Here is a 26,969-nt window from a genome sequence, read left to right as displayed (position 1 = left end):
AAGTAAAGAGTCCTGAATTTCTAGGATTATATCTTTTTAAATGGTCACTTTCAGATCATCTACTACAACAGCATTATTTTTATACAGGAAATTGTGGTCTGGAAGAGCCCATATGAAAACCCAGTCTTCATATTGCTAAACTAGTATTCATTCATCCTTCCATTTACTCATGGTTCAAAAGGGCCTAATGCAAATCCTTTTATTAGGTGATATTAAGGTTAAAGTAATATAGATGACAACCATAGTTGGGTTTTCTTCCTCAAGAGGTTTATACTATTATACTAAGAGGTTATACTATTAAAACAATAGTCATTAAAATGTGTTTTACTCTAGGTAAGTTTTTTAAACATTGTTTTTCTTATATATTGTGGTGGAATGGTATTTCTTTTTTTTCAATATGTAGACAAGTTCTGTCAGCTGTTAATGAGCAGCCATGGTAGTTGCTATTTTCATGTAAAAATGTGAATATATTCTTCTGGAAAAGTTCCCATATACAATTATAATAATTATAAGATCTCTTTTATTGTTCTTCTTAGCAGAAATTTAGATGACTGTATCATCTTGTGGAGTCAAATATGTGTCATAAGCATTTATAGTCATTGCCGCTACTTGTTTTGACATAGTGTAGTCAATTCTTCCATAGTATGTTTAATAGCTAATGATCATATTAATAGGATCAAGCAGGGTTTTAGCTTAGTTTATAAAGTAACATGAAATTATGTTTAACTGAAATTGAATATGATGTAGAGCCCCCCCATAATGGCAGCATAAAAGAAAACCTGTTTTAATTTACCAGTTTGCAAGTAGAACTTTTTATTGTTTTCAGCTTTAAGGTAAGAGTAGTTAATTCAGCATAAATTATTCATTTTAGGTCAGCAATTTTAATTCAGACAAAAGCAGGAATTTTTAAAAATTTTATCTGAAGCAATAGTTTTTCAAGTAAGCTCATCTGAACTTTTTTTTTTTCTTTTTTTTTTTCTGGTACGCGGGCCTCTCACTGCTGTGGTCTCTCCCGTTGCGGAGCACAGGCTCCGGACGCGCAGGCTCAGCGGCCATGGCTCACGGGCCCAGCCGCTCCGTGGCATGTGGGATCTTACCAGACCGGGGCACGAACCCGTGTCCCCTGCATCGGCAGGCGGACTCTCAACCACTGCGCCACCAGGGAAGCCCTCATCTGAACTTTTAGATTGCCCAACAAAAAAGGGAAAACAATATACTATCAGACTTACATCTACACTAACTACAGTTTATTTCAAAAGTCAGTATTTCAGAAGTGATATGTAAAAATTTTGTTTAAAACACTGGACCATAATATGACAAAAACTCTATTGTGTGGAAGTAGCAGTTCTTGGGTGCCTAGTATGTGCCTGTCATTAATAGGCTATTTGGCCACATGTAGCTATATATTTTAAATCTTTTCAACAATTTGCAAGCAACTAGTACTGTTTTCAAAATTTCTGTTAATACTTTATAGAGTATAAATTTGTAAATTGAAACATTTTTTATTAATCTTCATAAGCAATATCACAGTGAGGAAGTTAGTTTATGGGTGGTTACTTAAGTCTTTGTGGATACAGATATATGTCCATCAGGTATCAGGATTTATTGAACATATTATCTCTGTGCTTAAACGTATGATAAATTCAAAAGAAATTTAAGATATGGTCTCTATTTTCAAAGGAAAATTTGTAGAGATAAGATAATAGAGAAAAATTATTGGTCAATTCTAAGAGAAAGAATTGCTGCAGCATGATATGTGAGTGAGGATGAGTTATAGCTGTCTTTAAACATGTGATGTAATATGTTATATGTAGGAGAGACCAAACCTGTTCTGCCATAGGTTGTAGAACTTAGTGTATGAAAACACAGGAAGGTACAAAATATATAATAGAGAAGACCTTTCTAGCCTTGAATTTTGTTCAAATATAGAATGTGTGCTTCAGAAAACAGTAAATTCCTAAATCACTAATAAGGTATTCAAGCATAGCTTGATGGACAAATTGGGTATTTAGAAAGCATTAAACATCAAAGAGTGTTGAAATTATATGACTGTCACTGTCCCTTATAATCCAAAGTGTATATGAATCTATCCAGAGATCTTGTATATTAATTAATGTATTTATCATCATCATCTATTTTCTCTTGATGTTTGAATTGACGTGGACTTATCTTTATGGTTATCTCATTGTAAAGCTAGTGTTAAAACAACCATAGAAGTGGCTGACACTACCATCAAAAAAGTTAGATTGTCACTCTCCTTATCCCAGTAAATGGAAACTTAGACACATAAACATTTTTCACAGGACCATTGCCACACATTTGCCTTAAATTCCAAAAGCTCTCCATTTGAGGATCCAACTCTAGATTGCCTTTTAGGTAGTGTACAAAACTACAGAGTTATTTTCTTCAAGACTTTCCTTCCTTCCCTCCCTCCCTCCATCCCCTTTCCTTCCCTTCCCTCTCCTCCCCTCCTCTTCCTTTCTGTCCCCTCCCCTCTCCTCCCTCCTTTCTTCCTTTCCTTTCTTTTCTTTATTTTTTTCTGTCTCTATTTTTCCTTTTCTTTCTTTCATTCTGTTTCTTTTCTCCTTTTTATTTCTCCTTCCCTTCCTCCTCCTTTCCTTCTTTTTATCCATCCATCCTTCCTTTCTTCCTTCCTCTCCTTCTCTTCCTTACTTCTTTCCTTCCTTATTGCTGTCTTTATTTGTTTCTTTCTTCAACAAAAGTTCACTGACTGCTTGCAGGTCATATTTTCTTCTAGTTCCTTATTATACAACATTGAACAAAATGAACACTGCTTTTTGAGTTTATATTCAAATAGGAAGAAAAGGACAAGCAAATAAACGAATAATTACCTGATGGTAGCAGAGATGTCAGAGAAAACAACTAGCTAGAAAGAGCTTGAGTTTTTCTTGCAAAAAAGAAAGCCTGAGGTGCTTGGAGTTCAGTGGACAAGAAAGAAAGTGCAGATCAGGTGGGAAACAGGCAGGAACTAGACCATATAGGCTCTGAGGCCTAGGTAAAGAGTTTTATTTTAATGTAAATGAGACAGGAAGCCATTGGTAGGTAGGCTCTATATTATCTAATGTAACTTTTTATAAGATATCATTTTAGCAAGAAATTACATAAATTTTAAGTAGGTAGGAACAGGCAGACAAATTAGTAATGTATACGGAGGTGCAATTAATGATTGATAGAGATTTTAGAGTCTAAGTCTTAGACTATGCTTCTCAAACTTCAGTGTAAACACAATCACCTTGCAGTCTTACTCAGATTCAGGTTGTGACTTGATGGGATTGGGATGAGATCTGAAATTCTGCATTTCTAACAGACTGCAGGTTCTGCTGATATACTGAATAGCAAAAACTTACATGAGGATTATTATGGAGAGAGAGCAGTACATACCAAACAGTACCTGATCTCCATCCATTCTCCATGAGATCTTGTTCTCCACTAGAAGAATCACAATGTTGATAAACTATCTCAGATAATATAGTAAAAGCTAAACTTTAATTCTGTAAGAATGACTCTAATGGTGGGAAATTAATGAGTGGAAAGGATATTTTAGGGCAGATGGATTTTCCAGATCAACCTTAATGACAGTAATTAATTCTGTCAACCCTTAGGAACGACTGAGCAGATTACATTAGTTATGATTTTACTGGAAAAAAATCAATGAATGTATGAATAAATGATAAAAGCATTCCCAAGTCAGATTTTAACTCATATATTACTTTTAATTTTTACCCTAAATCTACACCTTAAAATGATATTTTTAAAGTGTGTTATTGAATAACAGAAAAAACAAGGTTTTACTTTCCCTTTATTTACCATGTTTCAAATCTTTGAAAGTCTGATAGACAGGAACAAAACATAATGAAAATAAGGATAAAAAATTGATTGCCAAATCAAAAATTTTCATGATTGAATAAATAAGCATTATCTTCTATTTTATATAAATGACGAAATTACACTTGCCTGCTTGAATTCCCATGTCCTTTATGAGAGTAACTGATGTATTGATTTTCATGCATGTTTAGCATAATAACAGAATAGAAAATTTATGACATTTTAAAATTTAATTACATATGATTTTTGTAAGATACTTTCATTTATTAAATGAACTCTTAGCCTTTTATGTAAGAACTTTGACATTGTTAAAGTAAACACATATTTAACAGATAGGGAACTGTTAACCTTTAGATGGGTGTACTACATATAAATATTGATTATTGCGTTCTTTATCAATATCTTGTCCTTTTTTGTTGTTTTTTTCACTGTTCTCTTGACTTTTTTCTTAATCATATTATTTTGTGGAAAATTGTGTTAATGTTGATATTTGTAGCAACTTAAAAATACATGTCCAGAAATGTATCAATTTATGATTTAAATACATAATTATTTATTGAATATCATCTTCATATTTCATTTTCACATTTCATCACATTTGTGAAATTGTGAAAACATTCATAACAGTAAATATGTTTTTATATTTCTAATTCTTTTACATTTTATTGAATACATTATTTTTAGGGAGAAAGAAGAGAAAAAATAGTATGTTAGAATGTACTCGGTAACAGATTTATGCAATCTTAAAAGGTATTGGATAAAAATACTCCAAATGCCTGAGGATCTTTATGACAATATCAAGCAGTGAAAATTATTTTTTTCACAAATGACGTATCTGCAAATAATCATTTTAACAGTTTTATTTAGTGCTACTCCTTAAGGCGTGCTTTTGAATTATTCCTTTGCAGAGATTTTAACAACTTCTGATGACCCAGTGTTTTTGTTTTCCTTTAAGTAAATCTTAGGAAGCGTATATCTTTTAGCATTAACTGCAGCCATCATCTTGTAACAGTGATCTTATTTCATAAATTGTATTTTTTCAGATTTTCTACCCCACTGTTATGCTCACCAATAATCATTAATCAGACATTTTGATAGCTTATTCTTTATATTAACATATTATTTCTCATTTTTTACAGAATGAGCAAACAAGGGGAAATAATAATAATATGTAGAGCTTAAAAGGGGAGTCTTAACTTTAAAGGACAGAGATGGCAATGGTTTTATGTGTAACTGATTTCCCCAAATGGTTATCAGAGCTAATTATTTTGCCTGTGAATGAGATGATCACAATGTGAGCTTTGTGACTTTTAATATCTTTTTTACTTGTTAAAATATTTTGAAGGGGCTAGACTTCCTATTTGTGCTCAAAGCTGGTGCCAAAGTGGACTCCTCTGCCTTTTGGAGAATGAAAAAATGGTCCTATATTAGAGACATTTTTATCTTGTTCGGACTTATTTCAGGGTATTTTCACCCACTTTTGCAACAAGCTGCTTCCCTTGCATGTAGTTTTCTAGAGCATATGGCTACCCTGCTGTGCACGGAGTGAAATCACATAATTAAGCTTTACAATTTTAGGAAGAGAAGAACCTTCATATATGGCAGAGCAGCATGGTGTTAAGTTTGGGTAGATCATACGGTATATTTTTCTCTTCATATGTAATCGTCATTTGTATTCTAAATCATGGACTATTGTTTTTTAGTGTTGATGTTTGATTGTTTGTTGTTTAAAATAGTCTTCAAATGGCATTTCTTAATAATACCAAATGAGATTAAAGTGTGAGAAATTTCTAAATTGATTTTATCCAGAGTCCAGAGAAGTTAGAAAATTTTCATTTAGTTGGCTTACATCCGGAGAAGGGTGTTGGTGGGGGGTGGCAGTGATCATCAGCTCTCCTGAACTTTACTATTAGAAAGAAATGCAGCCAAAGTTGATTTACTAAAAAGACTGTATGGTAATTTGAGTTTCATCTAGCAGTTGACTTTTGCTACACCTTTTTATTCATCTGTTTATACTTTTAAAATAAGCCTTTAAGAAGCTTCACGCCATGGGATTATGTCTGGCACTATCAGTTAACAATTAATGTTATTCAGTATTCAGTATTAAATTCAGTTAATGAAGCTGGTTCTGCTCCATACTAAAGTAAACCATGCTTAAAATCAGATCTTATTGACTACTTAAATTTATCTATTATTAGCATTGCATTAAAAAAAATGAGGATAGGGTATACTAATCCAATCTATTTGTGGTTTCCCAGGGCATACACTTGGGAGTTCTGATTGAATATATGGCATGCTGTTATTCATAGTCAGGTGGTGGTGTAGTTGCTAGAATGGGTGTAGTTCAAAGTCAAATGAGTGAATATATTTTAGTAATATATGTATTGGGCAATCTACAGAAAGGAGGGAAGTAATCTCATTTTGAGTGGCTATTTTGTGGTTTAAATAAGACAGTAGGCAGAGTACCTATGCTTTAGACACACAACCAATAAATGATACTGTCCCCTTCTTGAGTCTTTACAAGAAGAAAATATGCTATAGTTACATAAAAATTTTATTGGGTAAAGATAGGTGAACAAATTAAGGAAACGATCAGCACAGAGTTTTAAATTTCTTACATAGCTTATTTCCTTAGAAATAAAATATATAGTCTAATGCAATATTGATAGAGAATTATGGAAACAACTGATATATACAGCTGTATTTAGCTCTGTTCATATAGATCTCATGTTTAAGTTGTTACTAAAATAATGTGCAACATCCAGTTTATCTTGGGTTTCTGTTAGTCCCACATTTTTTTTTTCCTTGCCAGTTTTACCCTTGTTTCAATTACTCTCCAACCTCAAGACAGCCAACTCACTATCTCCTCTCTCCTTGTGAATTCCTATGCTTCTTGAGGAGATAATTGCTAGAAAAGAACATAAGATGTGTGATCTAGATTTCAAAATATTCCCTAGGAAACAAGTAAGCAACCAATGGTAGAATGATGAGCAACAACCATCCCTATTTCTACTTAGATATTATCTGTTTAAGTATGTGAGTCATTATAGACAACTTAAGAGATGATGTTTAATATAGTACCTGAAAAATCAAATTTCTAATGATTTTCTTGTGCCAGTGGTATATCAATTAGTGTCCTTTGGGAAACAGTTGAACATGGGCTAATTCAAGGAAGGTTTACTTACATAGGGATTATTTCTAAATGAGCTGATGTAAAGGAACCACAAGGGATCATGCAGCTAGGGTAGTAGCAGCTGGGCTGTCACCTTTCCAACCAACTGGGATAAGGGAGGGGAGAGATGTTGGACAGAGAGAAATGTATATGTCTGGCATGAAAGGACTGGTAGCCTTCAGTTAAGGGCACATTTCCAGTCAACATAATGAGAGGGACCCTGCAGGATAATCCCAATCTTACTTTCCTCCCTCCCTCCATCCTCCTGCTGGAATTCTCCAGAGGATCAGAGAGTCTGTTCATAGAGTCTAGAGCATCTCAACTTAAATGTTCATAAGAATCACGTAGTGGTCTTGTTAAACTGTAATTTTTAATTCATTAAGTCTGGGATGGGGCTTGATAATTTGCTTTTCTAACAAGTTCCTAGGTGATGCCAGTGCTGCTAGTGTAATGCCACAGTTTGTGTAGCAGGATGTAGCCTACGCAGATCAACCTCTGTACAAAGAACAAGGAGGAGAATAGGTCTGGAAAGGCGTGTGGACAATATAGTTGGGCTATGAGGAAAACATAGATGGATTATGATGAGAGTGCTTTGCTGTCTTCAATAGCCATGAATTTAGCAGCATAACCCTGTATCAGATACACTGTCAGAGTCCATCTATGCTTATTTAAAACAATCCAGGTAGTGATACCAAGCCTTCATGAAAAACTTGGATAAAATATAATAATCTGAAATCAGAAGGATGAAGGAATATTGTTACTTATTAAAGTAATAACATTTTCTGGATGTTATATTTAAAATTATTCAGTGTTCTTAAATTTGTAATGGAAGAATATATTCCACTGCCGTCAGTCATGATACTCATGAACTGTGGTCACTCTTATTCAAGCAGTTGGCTTCTTTCCCAATTAGTCTCGTATTGGAAGGCATTACATTGTAGATAAGTAATCTGTGACATTGTGCATAAAACAAATATGTGACATAAAATTACCTCATTTATTTTGAATTAGAAAACATTATAAACTTGCAGGTATATTTTTGTTCTTGAGGTCATTTGAGAAGTTTTGCCTAATCTTCACGTTCTCTAAGGCATTCATGTGAAAGTGAGAGTCATTCTAATCATAAAAAAAAAGAAAAATTGAGTATTATCATTTTTCATGTTACACTTTATAGTAAAATTATATTTGGTAAAATTAATTAGTGAAAAGAGAACAGAAATTAAAATAAAACAAGCATGAAATAATTACCATTCAAAAAATATGAGCTATCAAAACAAAAAAGGACATAAGAAAATGATTGAATTGAGTGGATCTTAATATTTAACTGCAGGACTAAAGATGATTAAAAATAGTTCATCTGAAGCTGCAGAAAATGAGGATTGAAATTTCATTAAATTGATGACTGAGACAGTTTTAAAAGTGTTGAAAGTATTCGTGAACCATACCAATGGTAACTCTTCCCATATGGTGACTTTTAATATGCCAATTATAAGAATCCCTAAAGAGAATATATAAAATTCCACATTTTTCTTATAATCCTGACATTTTACTGCACACCATAACTGTAAGACCTGTTACGCCAAGCATTGCTGGTGCATCTGCTGGTACCTACGTAAGTGTTATGGATTTCTGAAGTTGTTCCATTTCTGGAAGGGAAGAAAGCCCACATACAGAATTTAGCGTCTTTATTCATTAGCATCTACTGTCTCTTAAATAAAAAATAACAAAATTAATTCAATCTAGAAGACCTGTGAAAATTAACAAATTGATTTTATAAAATATGATGTCTCCTTTTCACACTTGCAACTCTGTTCAGTTTTCCAAGTAAAAATTTTAGACTTATTCCTTAGTCTGAAGTGGTTGAAAAGTAAGATTTCAAAGATTTGGGGTCTAGGCTGGTCTTGTTACAACTTTGAGATGTTATAACCTTAGAATCCTCTTTTGTAAAAGTGCAAATGGGCCTGTTACAAGAACACCTTAAAGTATGCTGAATAACGACACATGTGTTCATATAAACTAATATGATTATATATGTGTGTGTGTGTGTGTGTGTGTGTTTCTATACATTTATACTAAATTTACTGTCTTGACCAAAGAATTTGGGGAGGTTTATAACTTTATATAAAAAATAAAATTTAAGTTGGAAATCCAGGGAGAGTTTATGAATTTGTATAACATCCCTACACAGTGAAAAAGACATAACACAAAGTAGTTGAAAAATTTTAGTATAGTGCATCCCCAATTGGAATGACATCTGAAACTGACTAGATCTTAAAATTATAAATAATAATAAAATAACTAACATTTACTGAACTTTTGCCATGTCCTGATTCTTAGAATTTATTTTAGAATTTAAGTATATGGTGCAATGTATAATTGTAAATTTTCTTTCAACTAAAAATAGGGTGTCATATAAATTTTATACTTACATATTCAATATGCAAGAGTAAGTGCTAGCCACAAACTAGCAGGGTAGCATAAGTAGACGTTTAGGACTTAAAAAAATACTGGAGTGTCTAAACCATATTACTTATCTCTAGTGATTTTTAAAAGGCAGAAACATTAGATTTTAGGTAATTATAAAATTGAATATACACCATTTCTTTTAAAATTAATTGGTCTTTCATTTTAAATTTGAGAATATTTTGGATCTTGCATATCCCTAATATATGTCTTTACAAATGAATTTGCAGTGCTGTTGAACATATTTCATTGCACCACTAATTTTCTCATCAAATGAAGGCCAGTATTATTTCTTTTATTTTAACATATTCTAAAATAAAATATTTTTCACAAAGACTCATGAACCACTTACTAATATGCTGTTGAATTTTCTATTATACCTTTTTTTACTGTGTAGTTCAGAAATATGATTTACTTGCAGCATACCTTAATCATTTTCTAAAATTATACTATAGCAACATTTATAAAGCAAATATTCTTTTCTCAGAAATTTGTATCCAGTGGTAACTCTTATATGAAAGATAGTAAAGCAGACACCACAAGAATACTACCTAGTTTTTCCTGGCATCAGTGTAGTTTCTTGATATTTCTTCTTCTAAGGATAATATGGATGGAGTGACCAAATAGCCGCTTCCATGCTAAATATGTTCTGAAGAAGAGTTCTGCCAGTACAGGATGTAGAAAAAAAGTGTTAAATTTTAGTGCCTTTAGGCCTGTGACATGGAGCCACAATTTACTTTCAAACAAACAAAACTTTTCCTCTGAACATAGTAAAATACTTTTAGAATCTCTAAAAACATTTTAATCTTTGAGATAGAATTGAGAATTCGAGAATTCTGATTAATTAGTCTTTTCTGCTTCCTTTGCTCTAAATTCTACACCTAAATACTTACGGGTAAATGAATGAATCTCTTAGGAATGTATAGAGAAGTTAAACAACTTGTTCCATGTCTTGTGGGACTAGAATACAGGTTTCCCAACTCCTGGTCAAGTGAGAGAAATGTCACAAATAACACACTGTGTTTTAACATTATCTAGATCTATATAAAATCCCTTAGCAAGGGATTGATTATATATTCTAATACCCATGTAAATGGATCTACTGTCAATGGTGAGATGTGCCATGTTCTCAAAATGGAACACACACACTCACACATGAGCACACATTAGTTTTAATAACCAAAACAAAAACTGATGAAATTTATTTTATTAGTATAGTTTATTTATTAAGTATAAAGATAAAGATGATACTTAATTCAAAATAAAAAATAGGAATTATATAGATAGCATGATGTCAAAAACAGTTTAAAAGAAGAGAAAGGAATTGTACATTTGAGAAGTTGAAGCAAAAATAACAAAAATAAATCAGTAGGATACAAATGACTTTCTCAAAATAAATTATTTTCCTTTTCTCAGGGACCATCATATTCTCACTTAATTGTAGATTTATAATGCAGCTACTACCACTTGCAAGATAAGTTATTGTCAAAATAAATACAAATTTGGAAGATTAAGATAATAAACAGAATGTCTCATCTGTTTTATTTTTATTGTTGTATTTGAATATAATTTAAGTAGAAAATGAAAGGGCTTTTAGATGTTCTGATAACATTTAATAAATAGTGCCAATGTTTTTCTATTGGAGTCCCATACAAATCTAAAGTAGTTTTTTCCAATGAAAAAAATATTCTGCCCACTAATATTAAACATGTCTGTTTCTTCTTTTTCAAAGATAAATGTTCTGAAAAATTACAGATTTTCACTGTATATATATAGGAGTGAAATAGAATAAAAAAATATTGGTGTGTGACTTTTGAGATTATGTAGTGAAGAGTCTATCAATTTTAAAATAAGGAACTTGAAGCTGGGGAATGTTTTATGACTTTAAGTTTTAGAGGCTGGGTGATAGACAGACCACGTAAAGGTCATGTTTTCTAAGCCTCCAAGTGATGGTTGAATTCCCTTTAGTGCATCTGTGTATTGTGGTCAGTTTCCTAATGTTAAAGAATGGCACCAGCGCTTTGTTCCTACTAACAGAGATTCTTCAACATAAAAATAAATTCATATGCCACCTGTTTCACAAAAAAAGTGTTGACATTTGAAACAAAATCTAGCAATTTATCCATGTATGTGCATATATGATTAATCTTTATAATAAGGCATTGTAATTTAAATAATTTCAATTAAGTGACTTTAGCCAATTAACCTGGAAGTTAGATGACTTTTAATTAAGTGACTTTAGCCAATTAACCTGGAAGTTAGATGAGGTTTATCAGTCACCATCAGTTTTTTGTAAGTTTTTAAAATTCAAATTCTTTTTGAACATAACTGAACAATAATTGATCTGGAAAATAGTACACTTATAATCCCCTACAGTGGTTTAAACTGCTTAAATGAGGATTACAGAAACAAAATGTTTTTCCCTAGTGTCTGGGACTTACAACTAAACAGATGGATTTGATTGTTGGCCTAGTATATTCCTTTCTGCCAGACATTTTCTATATTATAAAGTATTTTCATTATGCTAAGCATGAGTCAAACCAAAAGAGTAATAAACAAAAATGAACAAAATTGTTAGCATGTGAAAAGTGAAAAGCAGAAGAAAATAAAGGAAAGGGATCTTGGCACATATGTCTACATGTCTTGCATTTAATGAAATGTATTAAAAATTTATTAGAACATACATATTTTTATGTATTTAAAATAGCTTTACACATGAAGGTGCTTCATCTTGAACATTCATTCTTTTATCACTTCTTTCCTTCCTAATTCATGATTAACAAAGGAAATCCTCCAAACAAAATACCTTTAGTTAAATCAGAATTTACAATATAGCATATATTCATTCAATCATAGTACTACTTGAGTAAAATAATGTTGCTGCTTTTGAGAAACTCACAGTACAGTGGAAGGAATCGACACAAACAGCACACTGTCTTTTAATATTTATAAAATTATGTAAAATACCACAACATATTTTAATATCTTTATGATAAAATAAATTTGACATGCTTATAACTGGAATACACTTGTTACAAAGGTCAGGTTAATTTTATAAATTTTATAAGTTAAATGGGATCACTAGAAGTGCCATTGCTTGATGTCATGTTGGTACTTAATACATATACCTTGTAATACATAATATATGTTTTTATGGCATATATTTGAGAATTAACATTTCACTGATTTATGATTTAGAGCAGCATCTTGCAATTGGTGCTTACAGTATTTGTCCTTTCAATTTATTCAAGAAGAGATATGCTGTATGCTCTTTATATTGAAATTATAAAACTATCTAAAGTATGTGTTTCCTGTTTAACATATTTTAAAGTTTTGGGTGAATTTAAATTTTACATTATTTTCTGTTCACTCCTTTTTATCTCCTAAAATAGTTATTCTCCTGGTTTTCCATCTTCTGCATCTGTATTACAATTATTTATACTTTTCACTTTTCTTCAATTTAAATTGACAAACAGATGCTTTTAAAAAATAAGGTTAGGGGCTTCCCTGGTGGCACAGTGGTTGAGAGTCCGCCTGCCGATGCAGGGGACACGGGTTTGTGCCCCGGTCCAGGAGGATCCCACATGCTGCGGAGTGGCTGGGCCCGTGGGCCATGGCCACTGAACCTGCGCGTCCAGAGCGCCTGTGCTCTGCAGCGGGAGAGGCCACAGCAGTGAGAGGCCCGCGTACTGCAAAAAAATAAATAAATAAAAATAAGGTTAGGTCCCTTCAGAACCAGAAAACTGTTTAAAACTTCTTGGTCTCAGATGACATTTTCTTAGCTAGGTATTGTCCCTGACCTCACCAACCAAATAGTCAAATTTAGATATAAGCCCATTACATAAACCTAGTTTATACAAACACACTCACACACACACACACAGAGTTGTTTTCAAAATCCTTTATTTCTAGTAACTGAGCTCTTTGACCCTCTGGATTTTTCTTCTTCAATTTTCTCCTTTGGGTTTACAATCTTCTCATTAAAAAAAAAAAAATTAAGAATTCCAGATTTGTGTTAAGACTACTATGAAATTTTCCAACCCCTTTGTAATACTTAAAGTCAAATCTTATAATGCAGAGAAAAGTAGAGGTAGAATTCCTACTTATAATTCATGTTTGGATTTGGAGAATCTAGAATTATGCCTCAAAATACAAAATGTAAATTTTGTTAAAAATAATTTTCAGGCAGCAGGAAAATTTACAAGTGGCAGAACTAAATTTAGAGCAGCCAACCAAATACAACAGTAGGACTAAACTTTAGCTTACCTTGGGGGCTGGGGTGTGGAAAAGAATTACAACGAAAAACATAACTTGAGAGAGATGTAGTCATTCTTTCACTGTAAATAAAGGGCCTCAGATAAAGAATCTCAAAATTGTAAAGCAACTGAGCAGTCATCTAGTCCTAGCTACTTATTTTAAGAGAAGAGACAGGTAAAAAGGCAGACTCTTGTCCAAAAATCAACAACCACTAATTGCTAAGAATCAGGTATCTTAAATCCTACTCCAATGATCATTTTCATATTTTTTATATGTACTATGTATAGATAGTTTACAGCTGTGTATTTCAGTAAGCCATAAGACTCTGCCTCTACCTCTCTACTTTTGAAGGTAGTGACAAGAAAAAAATCACCTTAAAATGTTTCAAAGGCAGTAAAATATCCTTAAGTTGCATTAATTGGGTACAATGGCAAGTAAGATTTAGTGAAATGATCATTTTAAACTAAAAAAAATCAGTTTTGCTTTTTTCAAATTCACGAAGTGAACAAAACCTAATTGCCTAAATGTTTCAATTTATCATTTCTACCTATAAACCTCATAAAATGCATTATGTAAAAAATTCAAATTGTAATTGAGGAAGCTAAATATATCCCTTGGATTCTTGTTCATGTGCTTTTTTTAAAGAAAATAATTGTTATTTAAATATCTCATTAGATCAGATTACGTAACATTTTAAATTAGTGGGGTGAGGTTTTAATTAAATAGTTTTTCTTTATTTCACTTGGTGTCATTAAAATTTTAAATAAAGTAGAAAGTAGTCTTCTGAACTATAGTTTATCCCTTTAAAAATTATATAGCAGCTGTAGTTAATAAAATAATTTATACTTAAAAGGAAATAATACTTTTTTCCTTCATCCAAAATACTTAAAAAACTGTTTTTAAAATGTTCCAAGTTACTTCATTGAATTTATAAGTTTTTTAAGGCAAATCCAGTCATATCTACTTTAATATAGTACACAGTGAAATATGCCAGCCTCTTCTGATGTTGATTTTTAATATAATAATATCAAAGAGAGTAGCAAGGTATTTTAGATGAAATCCAAAAAGTTATAATTCACTTTCATAAATTTTGTACAATATGGACTGAACATCGATCATTCGCAAGCAATGTGTATGAAAGGAAATGGTTATTGGCAGAAATACTAGAATGTATTTTAAGTTTTTTCAATTATGTCATTTTCTTAAATGTGTCCTAATATTTCAATTAGGCTAAATTACCTTAAAAGTACACTAGTTTATTTTAAAAACCAAGCTCCTTAAATTCATCCCACTTTTATAATGTATCAGTATTTTTATTTTTCTAGTTTAATTTATTCTATAAAATTTGACGAATTCAAATAGTTTATGATAAAGAGTTAATGTTTTGCTCTTCTATAAAAACTGGGTAGTGTTAAAAAGTACCTATACATGTATGCAAGATTCTCCCTATAGTACACTTAAAATCCTTTTATACTGCTTGGTATTTTTACTGCTTAGTGATCAGATTGCTATTTTTTTCTTTATTTTCTTCTGGGTACCCTATATCAGGCTTAAGAAAGCAGTTATTTTAACTTGCATAATTCCATGCTAACAAAATTTGTTAACTTGAATTTCATTTTAAACTTGTGTATCCTGATACATGTTTTTGTTTGTTTTCTTAACTAGTGAAAAAGGCCATAGATTTTAAATCTAGAGGATTTAAATTGTTTCCAGGGAAAGACAACAGCAACAAGTTTTCTATCTGTGAGTGTACTCTTTTTTTTGTTTCTTTCTCTAGTGCAAGAGTGAAGTTTGTGGTGTCTGTGTTGTTTGTGTGTTTTATAAAAATGTTTGTGTATTTACCCAATTAACTGCATTAATATTTATATAACATGCATGATTATTCAATATTTTCTTGTATTTAAATGCATATTGAGTTATTGAGTTATTGTGGTAAACTTTGGAGCTCAGATTATTTCAAAATGTAAAAGAAAAAAACTCTTTAGATCTAGCATGTTGATAGCATTCTAGTTTTCTAATTCTAGTATGTGAGATAAAAAAATGAGTAAAAATCATCAAATTAATGGTTTCTTGTAGGAGTTTTTGTTTGAACGTATCTAAATTTCAACATAATTATTTTTCTAAGGAAAAATTTCTTTAAATAGCAATTTTTCATTTAAGGAAAAATATATTTTAATTTGAGTTAATTTATATAAACACTTAAGTCAGATATTTTATAAATGAATTAACTAGCTAATTAATTTTTGTTTTATTTTGAAAATCTCATGAATTGAACTGAGGTACACATATTTATGTGCTGCCCCAATACACAATTTTGCTTAACATTCAGGGATTTATAGATGATCTGAAGTTCATCCATGAATCTCAGATTAAGGGTCATTGAATTTGAATGTTCATTGTTATATTACCATACATGAACATAAAATAAGATTTATAAGAAAGCTATGCATTTTTTCAATATAAATCAATAGCAGTTTGTAGAAATACCCTGCCTTACTGTTCCTGCAGATACATATTATAAATTTTAAAAGAAGCCATTCATGACACCACATCTGACTTCTAAAATGCCTTATTGATAATAAATAAGATTAGTTATTTTAAATAAATATTATCTTTTAAGCAAAAATACATTTTTAACATTATTTATTTTTATTCAATTCCAAATCATCTAATGAAATGAGTTTAAAACTATTTCTTAAAAAAATCATTCATTATAGTTATATCAGAAAAGGATTCTACCCACATATTTATTGAGTTGTATTTGTAACAGTAAATGGCACAAATTGAGCAATTACTTCACTTATCAAGAAGCAAACTTGGAGCCTGTTGGTATCAAATATTTTAAAGTGTCCTAATTTTAAAATGTGATTTTTCACATTTTGTTAGATTTGAGAATACGAAACCAAAAATAGCAGATATCAGTAGGAAAATGTCCAATTGGGTTACCTGTTTGGAAAGCATTAAACAGTTCATTTCAAAGTATTTAGCTATATAAGTATGATTTATTGTTATATTTTTAGTGTTAAAACATATTTTTAAAATTGATAAAAGTTTTTAGAGAAAATAATCTATAGTATTTTTCATATATTAATTATTTGATACATTTCAGAGAGAAAGATATTTTTCCTATACAAGAAAATATAAACATACAGTTGTTAGGTGAAATTATTCTGACATATCATATTTTATCATGTCAACATGAAGGAAATGATGCAGACTTAAATAATTACGTTTACTACTTTTTTTTCCTAATATTTTGTCTGGCTAATCTATTTATTTTGGAAATCTAAGAAGAATTATGGGCTATCACTTTCTTACCCTTTCCTCATTTTGGTTACACAAATGTTATTTTATATGCTTCATGCTTCAAACTTTCAGATGTCCTGGGAAAATTAGGCTATTTATACTGAAATTAAGATGTATTCAACTCTACATCATCAACAATTATAAATATTACAGTATATATAAATGTATCATAGTAATATGCTGTACACCTAAATCTTACACAATGTTACACATCAAATTTATTCAATAAGAAAAATGTGTATGTAACTTTTTATACTTGGTATATTGTCTTAGTGGGCATACATATTATTTTCATTGTTCTTGTACAGTGGTTATGAGGATGAACAAGAAAGGGAATTTTAGACATAACAGTGTACCTGGGGAAACAAATAAACCCTGATTTTATATATATATATATATATATATATATGTATATATTTAATTTAAAGAATATTTACTTTTAAATTGTCAGGAGTAAAGTTAATGAGACAAAAAGAAAAAAGTTACTCATAAAGCAAAAAATGTTAATTTACTTCATAATTTTAAAATACATTTTACATTTATCTATTACAGCTTATGTAGGAGATAAAATATACTCTTGTGCTTTCTCATTTTTATTTTTTTTTATTTATTTATTTATTTTTGCGGTACGTGGGCCTCTCACTGTTGTGGCCTCTCCCCTTGCAGAGCACAGGCTCCAGACGCGCAGGCTCAGCAGCCATGGCTCACGGGCCCAGCTGCTCCGCGGCATGTGGGATCCTCTCGGACTGGGGCACAAACCCATGTCCCCTGCATCGGCAGGCAGACTCTGAACCACTGCGCCACCAGGGAAGCCCTCTTATTTTTATTTTTGAATAGAAATAATTCAACTTTCATCAAGGCAGATTATTTATGCCAATTTTTTTTAGCAACAATAACAAGCCAACATTATGTTATTTTCCTACATTTTTTTCTCAAATGTTTAATAGCTAGTTACAAATATATATTTTCTATGGTTGATCACAGAGAAAGTTATAATGCTTTAATTTTTATCATTATTATATATCTGTTATCAAGTAGGCATTTCGGTCTTCATCTCTTTGAATCATTAATTTAACACAGAGCCAAATAATTTTAAAAGGAGACAATTTTTATCTGACATTAAACTTTCAAAGGAAAAAAATAATAATAAAGCTTGTGTTCTTTGAAAAAACTATCGATTCAGTCACTAGAACTTCCAGGAGTGAGCATAATTATGGAGGACATGAGCTACACACATTTCCAAATTGCATCTTCCCTTAATAGCACCTTTAAAGTTTAACTAAGAAACAAATTAATAAGAGATTCAGGAAACTGCAGTAGTGTTCATGGGAAGCATTTGGTTGTTTAAATAGCTAATTCAGATTCTTTTTCCTACTTTGGTACCTGAACTCTATGTAGTCTCTTTCCATCCCTCATTGTTATCAAAGAGAGTAGGTTTGCAAATAAAGGAAAAAATATTTTTAATTTAAAAAATAAAAATAAATTTTTATATTTTAAAATGTTGAATTGAGTGCATTTATTCTTGCCAACTTTTCTACTAGGCTATTCTAAAATTTTAAGGTGGAATTATAAAGACAATGTGAGCTTTCCATAATGTATTTTTAAAAATTATTTCATCTTCTTCAAGTCCATACTTTGATGCATTCTTATTATACATTCATTGCGCAATTCTATTTGAACTACTTCTCCATGGCAGCGCCATGCTAGACTAAGAAGGTAAAAAGAGTGAATAAGATACAGTCTCAGTTGGCAAGGATCCAGCATTTTATTGGGAAGCTAAATGAGTTATGTGACAACTCTTTGGAGGATATAAAGTTAGTATAAAATTACATTCTGTCCACATTCATGATGCTGGAGTTCAGAACAAGATCCCAAGCATTCTATTTTATAAGGTGGAATAAAATTTTTAAATCTAATATAAAGAAAAATCTAAGATGCTACCAGCTGGATGAGGTAATGTAGAGATGACTTTTAGTAAGATGACTTTCAGGATCTAGATATTTTTATCTTTAGAGTAGATTATGTGCTATGTAAAATCAGAAGCTTAAGAAACTTGCTTGTAATAACAATATTTTATTTTGATGTTGACTAATTTTACAGTATTTTTAAGCTAGAATATACAATAATATAGTACATTAATTAAAATTCCTATAGCATATTTTATAAGCACATATAATAAATATACTTCAATGTTATAAGAAACGATAATTCATCCAATTTTTTTAATTCTATAAATTCTGCCCTCTCTTTTTGTCACTGATGTGTGGGGAAAAGGATTCATATTGCATTAGTACTAGTAATAATAATAATAATAACATTATTATTATTATTGTCCTTAAAGTTCAGAGCAAAAAGGATATTCCCTGTAGTTATGCTCTTTTCAAGAGGCAAGACCCTGTCCATGTAATTAACTTTTAAAGAGCACGCGTGTTCTTTTTACAAGTTACAAATTGAAAGAAGTAAAAATGATAAATATTTGTCCAGTTGTTTGAATGGCATTACGTAGTGAAAGCAGCTGACTGAATGGATACTAACTTCATTTGAATGTCTTGGCGTCACTAGCTATGGGCAGTTATGTAGCATCTAAATATCAGAAAAATAAGAGATTATATACTTTGTTCTTTATTTTTTATTTTAAATTTTTTAATTAAAGAACACTAAATACATGTATCATGCAGCAGCTCTCCCGTTATCTTTACAATTTAAGTTGGGAAATTTTTCACTATTGCAGGTGTCCAAAGACAGCTGTTTAAAGGACACTTTCAAACAGACAAAAGTAATTTGACAATTAAATCATGAGAACTGGGATTAATTAAGTGAACATGGTGAAAGTTATAAATATGGTCTGCATTCTAAGATAAAATATTTGGAAAAGTGTTTTGAATTTTAAGTATTGATGCCCTTTCTCCTTTCTGAGCTTTCTGTACAGGATGGAGAGCTCAGGGGTTAAGAGTAGAATTTCTTGAATCAGTCTGCCAAGGTTGAAACCTAGACTAAGGCAGAAAGTGGAAATAGGACTTTAGAAATGTGTCTTAACCTCTCTATGCCTCAGTTTCCTCACCTGTAGGAAACATATAATACAAGCAGCTACCCTTCAGATTTGTGTGAAGAGTAAATGAGCTGATACATGTAAAGGGTGTAGATTAATTCCTGACACATAGTACTGTGTCTTAGCTATTGTTAAAATTTATATTAACCTAGGCAATAATGATGATGAAATGGAAAAAATGAAATTTTTTATTATTTTTATTTTCTAATGTATTCACAGACACATCTATTTTTACCTATAATCTGTGTTATAAGTTTAGTATAATAGTGTAGAAAGCCTAAGTCATGCCACTTCTTTTTCTTATCTCTATCGTATGTTAAAAAAGTTACACTTTAATAGCATACACTATAATATTTTCAAAAGTCAGTTATAGGATAGTTCTTCTCATAGAAAAAATACTCATTGAAAACAGTGTACAACACATTGTTTTTAATCAACCTACTAGGAAATATTTACTGAGAAGTCATTAGTCATCTAGGCCCTGTGGGAATATTAAAATAATTATGTTTTTCCTTATCTTTATCAAATGTATAATATATTTGTATATATGACTAAGGAATATGAAACTATTAACAGTATGACAAAATAATTAAAAAATTAAATATAAAATTGTTCATGTCATGTAAAAAGAGGGATTAGAAAATCTGGAAAAACATGACAGTGGGACTTGGGGCTTCCCTGATGGCGCAGTGGTTGAGAGTCCGCCTGCTGATGCAGGGGACATGGGTTTGTGCCCCGGTCTGGGAAGATCCCACATGCTGCGGAGCGGCTGGGACCGTGAGCCATGGCCGCTGAGCCTGTGCGTCCGGAGCCTGTGCTCCGCAGCGGGAGAGGCCACGGCAGTGAGAGGCCTGCGTACCACAAAAAAAAAAAAAAAAAAAAAAAAGTGGGACTTGAGCTGAGTCTTGAAAATTATATAGAATTTTGATAGCTGAAGAGGAAGAAATGGAAAACATGGAGACCTGGAGAAAACACAAAGCATGGAATAAGCATGGCTAACCAGTAAAATTGCAGAAGAATGAAGAATCTGTTGGACTTGAGTTATGGATGTATATTGGTGGCTGGTGGGTAGTAGAGTTGATATACTTAGAAATCTAGAATCATAGGCTATTTGGACAGTAATGAAAACTGTGGTTGAGAAAGTTTAGTTCTAGTACTCAAGATGAATTGGAAGAGAATGATAATAGAGAAACAAAAGCATCAGTGATTAAGCTGGATTTGAGCATGCACATGAAATGACTATGAGAATTTTGGTGGGTTGACCTAGTAGGTCATTGAAAGAGCAAGACGGAGCTTGGGGAAAAAAAATGACAAAACCATATATTTGAAATTCTTAGCAAAGAGGTAATTTTTCCAGCCACAAGGAAAACATAAAATATGGAGAATTATGGGTCATTGTCTTTGAATTTGCTCTCTGTATGTGATATCAGCTAAAGTAAGAGAGTGGCCAAAACAAACATAAGAAGGAACAAAAGCCAGAAAGATAAAAAGAAATTAATTAGCAAGTCAGCAGACCAAGAAAAGCAAAAATATCACATGCTTTGTGTGGATTGGTGAACTTGTAATTTGGCAGCAATAAGGATACTGTTGAGGATATTTAGGAAAGTGATTTTTATAGAATGAAGGGTGCAAACACAAAATTTCATATCTAATTGAAAATATGGCAACTTTACCGGAGCTGTGACTGTTGGGCCATCATCTGAGTTATCTTGCTATCTAATCAATATGAACAAGTTGACAATCTGAACTAAATGATGCAGGGATCCAGTGGTTCCCAATATTGACTCTACATTAGAATCACCTGGAGGATTATTAAAAAAATCAAACAAAAACAACAACAACAAAAAACAGATCCACAGGGTCCTACCCAAAGTAATTGCATTAGAATATCTAGACATAAAAGTTAAGCGTCTTTATTCTTTTAAAAAAGCTGTAGAGGTGATTCCAACCCACAATGTAGGACAAGAACCATTTCAAAGTTTACATTTTTCCCTCTCTAGAGTCTCTACTCAGGTCCCATTCTTTTCTTTAAAACGCAGATAAGTTGATAAAGAGGAAAATAGAACTTACTCTCTAATTCACTATAAGATTGAATTCATGAAACAATATCACTCAGATATTTCAGACCTTATCTGGTTTAATGATCTTCCCATTTGAAAAAAAGCGCTGTCTTGGGGAATTATTTATTTACTGTGATCACATTCACTGAAAATATTAATAAATCTTTTTAATAATTGGGTGTTCTGAAAAAACTGCTGAAAGTGTACAATGGCTAAGTAAAACACAGTCATGGAAATTGTTAAAGGGTAAAACCCTTATTTTGATTTTCATCATTATATCATAATTCAATGACATGCTTGATAATTTGTGCCACAGTTTTACTTTCACATTGGCAGATTGAATTCTTTGTTATATATCAAATAAAAAGTGGTAATACACTTTTTTCCACAGGGTCTTATTTTTCTATTGCAACTTTAAAAATAATAAGTACCCAAACGACACTGCCCTAACTGGTGGTGACTTCTCTACTGCCAATAATTAATGGAAACTCTGGCACTGATACCCTGGGAGTACATTACAAGAGATTTCACTATTTGATAGTAATTAAAAATATGTTAATTGTTAATGTGTTAATATTCAGATTAGTAAGTCATTGAATAGGAACATGAAACTTACTTTCTTATATGTCCACAAATAGAAAAAATGTTTTTGTTCTCATTATTGGTTTATCAAACTATATTTAACTTTCTCTATATAAACTATAGTGATTACAATAACAAAATACAAGAATATATTTTATGTACAACTTTAAATGAATATCATCCTTGTTTTCCTAATCATATATGTTTTGATTATTTTTTTCTTTTCTTTCTTCTGTTGTTCCAGTAAATGAGGGAGGTATTAAAACAGCTTCCAATTTATGCCCAGATCCAGGAGAACCAGAAAATGGGAAGAGAGTTGGATCAGATTTTAGGTAAGATTTTAAATTGTTTATTTCATTATTTATTTTGTTAAGGTTTATTTTAATTTTAACTTCAAGTATAACTAATAATATGGAGATGAAGACCTGGTGACTTAAAAGTGTGGCAACTAGATTTCATTGATGTGTTACCATTAATAATATTTCAGTATTTTAAAGTGACTACTCAAATTTATTAGGATACTTTTTGGAGTTTAAATGATTAATCTATTGTCATGTAGTAAGTGAAAAATCATGGGATTTGATTTGAAAGACATGAGTTTGAATTCAACTTCTATTGCTTATTAATTGTCTGATCTTTGGTAAGTTATTCAATCCTTTCTGCCTGAGTTTCCTCTTCTGTAACATGTATATCAAATTTACCACATAGAATGGTGAGTTTCAAATGAGGTACTGCCTGTGAAACCTTCCTGCAAATGTTCTATAAACATTTTATATGTAATTTTTAGAAGTAAATGTAACTTGAATAAGTTTTATCTCTATCTTAAAATTAGTATTTGTTTTAAAATTTGAAATTAGTTTACTTACAACATAGAAAATGTATGTAGTAGAATATGGTAGCCATTAACTTACACTATCAAACAATATTTTTTAAAAATCTTGAATTTTCAGTAGTCCTCTGTAACATTTTACAAATGAAAGATACAAAAAATCCTATAAAATAGTAAGTGATAATTTAGTTAACATTCACAAATACTTATTTTCACAAAATATTCATGATATATTAAATTTAAAAAATGATAATGGTTATAGTTACACATACCACACATTTACAATCTTTTCTTCTTTATATTGTTTGTATAAAGGACAAATGCTGTGCTAAAGAATATCCCTATGAATAAAAAGATAGTTCTTACTTCCTGATTCTAAATCCTGACCCTTTAATCACTATATTACATTATGCTTTGAAACCAAACTTCATTCACATCCCATCCTTGCAGTAAACTGTCTTGTCTTCTCCAAGAGTTGGTTTCGTCAGATCTAAAAACGAGGATAATAATACTTGTTTCATGGATTGAGGGAAAGATTACATGAGATAACGTATGCATGGTAGTAATCATAAAGCTTAAGACAAATAAGTATTCAGTTAATTCTAGCTTCTATTATAGTATGATAAGATAAATGAAATAGTTGTTAATATTTATTTGGTCTCACTTTTTGCAAAAATATGAGGTTTATTAGAAATAGACTTAATAGGAATATAGTGAGTTAAATTACCTTTTCGTGGATTTCAAATCATAAGATTATCTTACAGTCATGTTTCAAGACCCTGATAGATGTTAGTCATCAAGATGCTCACAGTCAGGCTAAGATATAATAGAGTCATTATAATTTAAGAACATGCGGAATGTCATGGAGACAGAAGAGGTATGGTATTTTGGACAGCTAGGAGATGAGGGTCACAGAGGCAAATGTTGAGGTGGAAGTATGAAGTATGATTGGAATCTGGTATAGAGAGGCAGAGAAATCCAGAGACCATTTATATGTTTATACATTCATTGTCTACATATATTGTTTGCCTATTGTGTACCTGGCTTTGTACCAGGAACAAATAAAACACTTAACAGCAGACATAGTACATGCCCCCCATAGGTCTTCAAATTTAATGGCAAAAAAGACAATAAACAATGAAATGAATCTCAAGTTTTAAAAAGTACTGTGAAATAAAAAAGTAAAATAAAAAATTAAGCTTCTGTGAGAGAGGATAAAGATGTCAGAGTGGGAATCCACCCAGTGTAAGAAGGTCCCACTTTCATTGATACCAGAAGAATTTTATGCCTTTAGACTATAGGAAAGGAAGAGCCTCACACTGAGGAAGAGCTTGATGAGCCATTCCAGGAAAATAAAGATTAGGGAGTCTAAATTATAGACTGTAAATTGAAGAAAAGCACAGAATTCAATAGAAAAGCTATAGAATGAAGTTGAGGAGATGTGGGGAAACCAGAGCTCTTATTCAGAAGAAGCAGATTGGCAGCCATTCTGCTTAATCTGCACTGAAGATATGTTTTGTTTTAAACACACAGTGTTTTTAAAATATGTGAGTCAACATTTAAAAATCAGGAGATTTCACACACACATACACACACACGTGCGCGTGCACACACGTTTTTGTATTCCCTTTTTAGATTTGGCAGCTAAAACCAATGTACCTTCATTGCGACATCTACTAGAACCAATTAACAGATGTTCCCTTTAGGCTAAGCAAACTCTCTGGTTCACAGTGGTCACTCCTAGGCTTCTTCACTCATGTAGGTCACCTACCTATTATGGGAAGCTGTAAAGAGTTTTGAGAGAGAGAGCTGATTCAATTTATATTTTCAGTACATCATGCTTTATACTTTAGATAGGTGGATTGAAGAAAACAAGTTTTAGTTAGAAGGCCAGTGCAGCAGTCTGGTTTTACGATGGTAGAGACTTAGACTATGGTGATAGCAGTGAACTAGACAGACTCAAGATATCTTTTGGGTCTTGGACACTCAAAGTCTCAGTGTCCAATGATATTTTATGTGGAAAGTAAGAAAACAAAAAAGGATGATCCCTAATTTCCTCAGCTTGAACATCATGAAATTAGGGTAAATAATTATATTTAATTAAGTGTGGAAGTCCAGAGGTTTTGAGGGAAAAGAAATAAGAGTTCAGTTTAGAGATTGTAAACTTCAAATGACTTAGTGATTTACAAGTGGGTATGTTAAGTTCATAGGTGAACATAATTAAAGTTCAGAGATAGCAAGGAAATATCAGTATGTAGATGTTACTAAGAATCCTAAAGCAGCATGAATAGATGACATCAGTTAGACAGTGTAGAATGACGAGTGAATCTATGACATAGTTCTATGCTATTTCATGATATGATTGATTTTAAGAAGCTATCAGGGGCTTCCCTGGTGGCGCAGTGGTTGAGAGTCCGCCTGCCGATGCAGGGGACACGGGTTCGTGCCCCGGTCCGGGAAGATCCCACATACCGTGGAGCAGCTGGGCCTGTGAGCCATGGCTGCTGAGCCTGCGCGTCCGGAGCCTGTGCTCTGCAACGGGAGAGGCCACAACAGTGAGAGGCCCGTGTACTGCAAAAAAAAAAAAAAAGAAGCTAGCAAATCATTCTCACGAGTAGCAAGAGAAATAGGCATGGATGAAGTAAGGGAAGGAAGTCCTTTAAAAGGGGTCAGGAATTTTGAATACAATTGAAAATGATGAGGACAGAAGACTGTCTCTTAAATTTGACAACATGAAGGTTGTTGGCAAGAGTGATTTCATTGGAGTGACAAAGGTTGAAACAAATTGAAATAAGCTGAAGAGTGAATAGACAGTTCAGATAGGTAATAGCTTTGGAACATCAAATTGCATAAAGCAGAAGAATAATGGAGCAGTTCTATAGTCATTAGGAAGTCAAATAGATTTTCTTTTTAGAGATACAAGAAACCAGAGCTTGTTTATTGGATGATACAAATAATCCTGTAGAGAGGAAAATACGGATGATAGGAAAGATTCCTAGTGGGTATAAGTAAAGGAACATAACTTTTTTGGAGAAAATAAACATGATCCCAAGGACAGGAATAGTGCTCTAGAGACTGTGAGCCACAACTACTGAGCCTACGTGCCACAACTACGGAAGCCCGCGTTTCATAGAGCCCATACTCCGCAACAAGAGAAGCCACCACAATGAGAAGCCCACGCACCGCAAAGAAGCCCCTGCTTGCTGCTACTAGAGAAAGCCCATGCGGAGCAACAAAGACCCAATTAAAAAAAAAACAAAAATAACAGATTTTGTGAAGGGAAAATGAGAGACCTTATATTTAATACTTTTACTCTGTGAAGGCTGCATCAAGCAAGACCATCAAATTTATATATATATATATATACACACATACATATAAATGAGAGAGAGAGGATGGGAATGG

At 31.9% G+C, this 26,969-nt stretch overlaps 1 protein-coding gene across 2 annotated transcripts in view; it reads left to right on the top strand.

Moving 5' to 3' along the window:
* Positions 1-26,969, top strand: part of CSMD3 (CUB and Sushi multiple domains 3) — a 1,079,985-nt gene that overhangs the window by 401,571 nt on the left and 651,445 nt on the right. Inside the window, exons 8-9 of one of the 2 annotated variants that reach the window (XM_030875634.2) lie at positions 15,404-15,481; positions 22,980-23,067. In XM_030875634.2, the coding sequence (XP_030731494.2) occupies positions 15,404-15,481; positions 22,980-23,067 (166 nt within the window). The remainder of the gene's footprint in view (positions 1-15,403; positions 15,482-22,979; positions 23,068-26,969) is intronic. The other variant, XM_030875636.2, reaches the window with a different exon arrangement.

The sequence above is a fragment of the Globicephala melas genome, chromosome 17 (assembly GCF_963455315.2).
Source record: "Globicephala melas chromosome 17, mGloMel1.2, whole genome shotgun sequence".
Taxonomy (NCBI): Eukaryota; Metazoa; Chordata; class Mammalia; order Artiodactyla; family Delphinidae; genus Globicephala; species Globicephala melas.
This window is presented reverse-complemented; position numbering and strand designations above follow the sequence as displayed.